This window comes from Uloborus diversus, chromosome 8 (genome assembly GCF_026930045.1).
Source record: "Uloborus diversus isolate 005 chromosome 8, Udiv.v.3.1, whole genome shotgun sequence".
Classification (NCBI taxonomy): Eukaryota; Metazoa; Arthropoda; class Arachnida; order Araneae; family Uloboridae; genus Uloborus; species Uloborus diversus.
Genome location: NC_072738.1, coordinates 17,049,784 through 17,051,872, shown reverse-complemented (window position 1 = coordinate 17,051,872; position 2,089 = coordinate 17,049,784). Strand labels below are relative to the sequence as shown.

At 40.5% G+C, this 2,089-nt stretch overlaps 1 protein-coding gene across 1 annotated transcript; it reads left to right on the top strand.

Annotated features, from left to right (window-relative positions):
* The first annotated feature begins 678 nt into the window (after positions 1–678).
* Positions 679–1,212, top strand: LOC129227944 (uncharacterized). Its single transcript, XM_054862567.1, has one exon. It carries the CDS (start codon positions 679–681, stop codon positions 1,210–1,212), a length of 534 nt encoding a protein of 177 aa, XP_054718542.1.
* Positions 1,213–2,089: the final 877 nt, after the last annotated feature.

Below are 2,089 nucleotides of genomic sequence, written 5' to 3'. Positions count from 1 at the left end.
CGGAACGCTTACAATTAAATTTTCAGAACACATCTCATCAGTTGATAGGGATTAATGGCCTTGTGGCTGAAACTTCTCTTCATTCGACTACCTTTGAATTCTCCGCACACTTTTCTAAAAAATTTCTGAAAATTAATGTTTTCGTAGTAAATCAAATAACCTCACCTCTTTCGAATTTCCGTTTGAGAAAACATTCTTTGCCTCACCTGGAGGGATTCAGTTGGCTGATCCCACATTCTATGAAACATCAGAGATTGACGTTTTGCTAGGGGCTGAGCTAGCCACACGTCTTATCATTGGCCCTTCTCTTCGAGGCCAGCACGGAACGCCAGATGCCTTGCCAACAGAAATAGGATATGTGCTGGCAGGCAAAGTCGGACATTGCCACAGTGATCGGAAATCTGTGTCTCACCTTACTGTGTCATTAAATCAGACTTTACAAAAGTTCTGGACCGTGGAGTCTGTGCCCATCCAAGAAATTCAAACTGAAGATGATGAACTCGCGGAAACATTGTTTAAAAGATTCGTTAAAAGGAAAATGGAAGATATATTGTAAAGCTCCCAATAAAAGTAAATTCGAATCTGGGAGAAAGCAAAACCCAAGCGCATCAAAGGTTTCATCTCCTAGAAAAGAAACTCGATAGAAATCCCGCGTTGAAGGAACAATATGTCACATTCATGAAGGAGTATGATAAACTTAATCATATGAGTGTCGTAAAATCTGAAGATGTCCATAAGGTCCCACACTATTATTTGCCTCATCATGGTGTGGTCAATGAAAATAGCACCACCACGAAATTACGCGTAGTGTTCGATGCCTTAGCTAGAACGTCTAATCAAAATTCTCTAAATGACATTCTTCTTACTGGACCTAAACTTCAGAATCACATATTTTGCAATTTGATAACATTTCGTTCCTGTCCCGTTGCTTTTGTGGCTGACATCGCCAAAATGTATCGTCAGATTCGTATTGTTGAGCAAGATCAAGATTATCAAAGAATAGTGTGGAGGAATAATCAAGATGAACCTCTAAAAATATTTCGTCTTAACACAGTGACATACGGTACGTCAGCAGCGCCATTCTTAGCTCTACGTACCCTCCATCAACTATGTGACGACGAAAAGGAAAATTTTCCAATTGCGTCAAAATTATCGCGTACTCATTTTTATGTCGACGACTTATTGCATCTGTTGGAGAAGCAAGATCCATAATACCCGAAATGATAAAATTCATGGAAAGTGGAGGTTTCCCTCTGCGCAAATGGTCATGCAATTACCCGGAGGTAATAGAGAATCTTCCTGATCACATGAGAGCTTCTACCGATACCCATTCCTTTCCAAATGACGTAAATCAGAAAGTCTTGGGTCTTGAATGGAATGGAACTAAAGACAGTCTTCGGGTTTGGGCAGTCCTTACAGAACATGTAAATTCTAAGCGTCAATTACTCTCCGTTATTGCTAAAACATACGATCCACTTAGTCTTATCGCACCTGCCACCATTAAACTGAAAATAATGTTGCAAGAGATTTGGAGAACTAAAATAGGTTGGGATGATTCTTTACCTCATTATCTGCTCGATGAATGGCAAACCTTTCAGTCTCAAAGTTTCGTCTTGCAGATATCTATGCACCTAGGTATTTGCAATGCGCTAAAGCCACAGCAATTGAGCTACATAGTTTCTCAGATGCTTCTACAAAGGCTTATGCAGCAGTGGTTTACATCCGTGCTATTTCTGAGACTGTGCGCGTATCTTTCGTTGCAGCAAAAACTCGAGTTGCACCAGTTCAGACATTGACTTTACCCCGTCTGGAGTTATGTGGAGCATTATTGCTCGCAGAACTGGTAAACACTATTCAAAAAACACTGTCACTCACTAATGAGAAAACCTTTTTATGGTGTGACTCAACCATCACTTTAAGTTCGATAGCCAATCCACCCTCAAGCGGAAAGAATTTGTTCGTCATCGAGTTACAAAGATTTTATCCATGTCAAATGTTAAGTCCTGGAATTTCATTCCTTCCCGGGAGAACCCAGCCGACTGTGCTAGCAGGGGACTCTTTCCTAACCAATTGAAAGATCATAAGACTT

Bases quoted from the DNA above. Each gene is read 5' to 3' on its own strand.
- LOC129227944 (XM_054862567.1), top strand. From the start codon at position 679: ATGAAGGAGTATGATAAACTTAATCATATGAGTGTCGTAAAATCTGAA.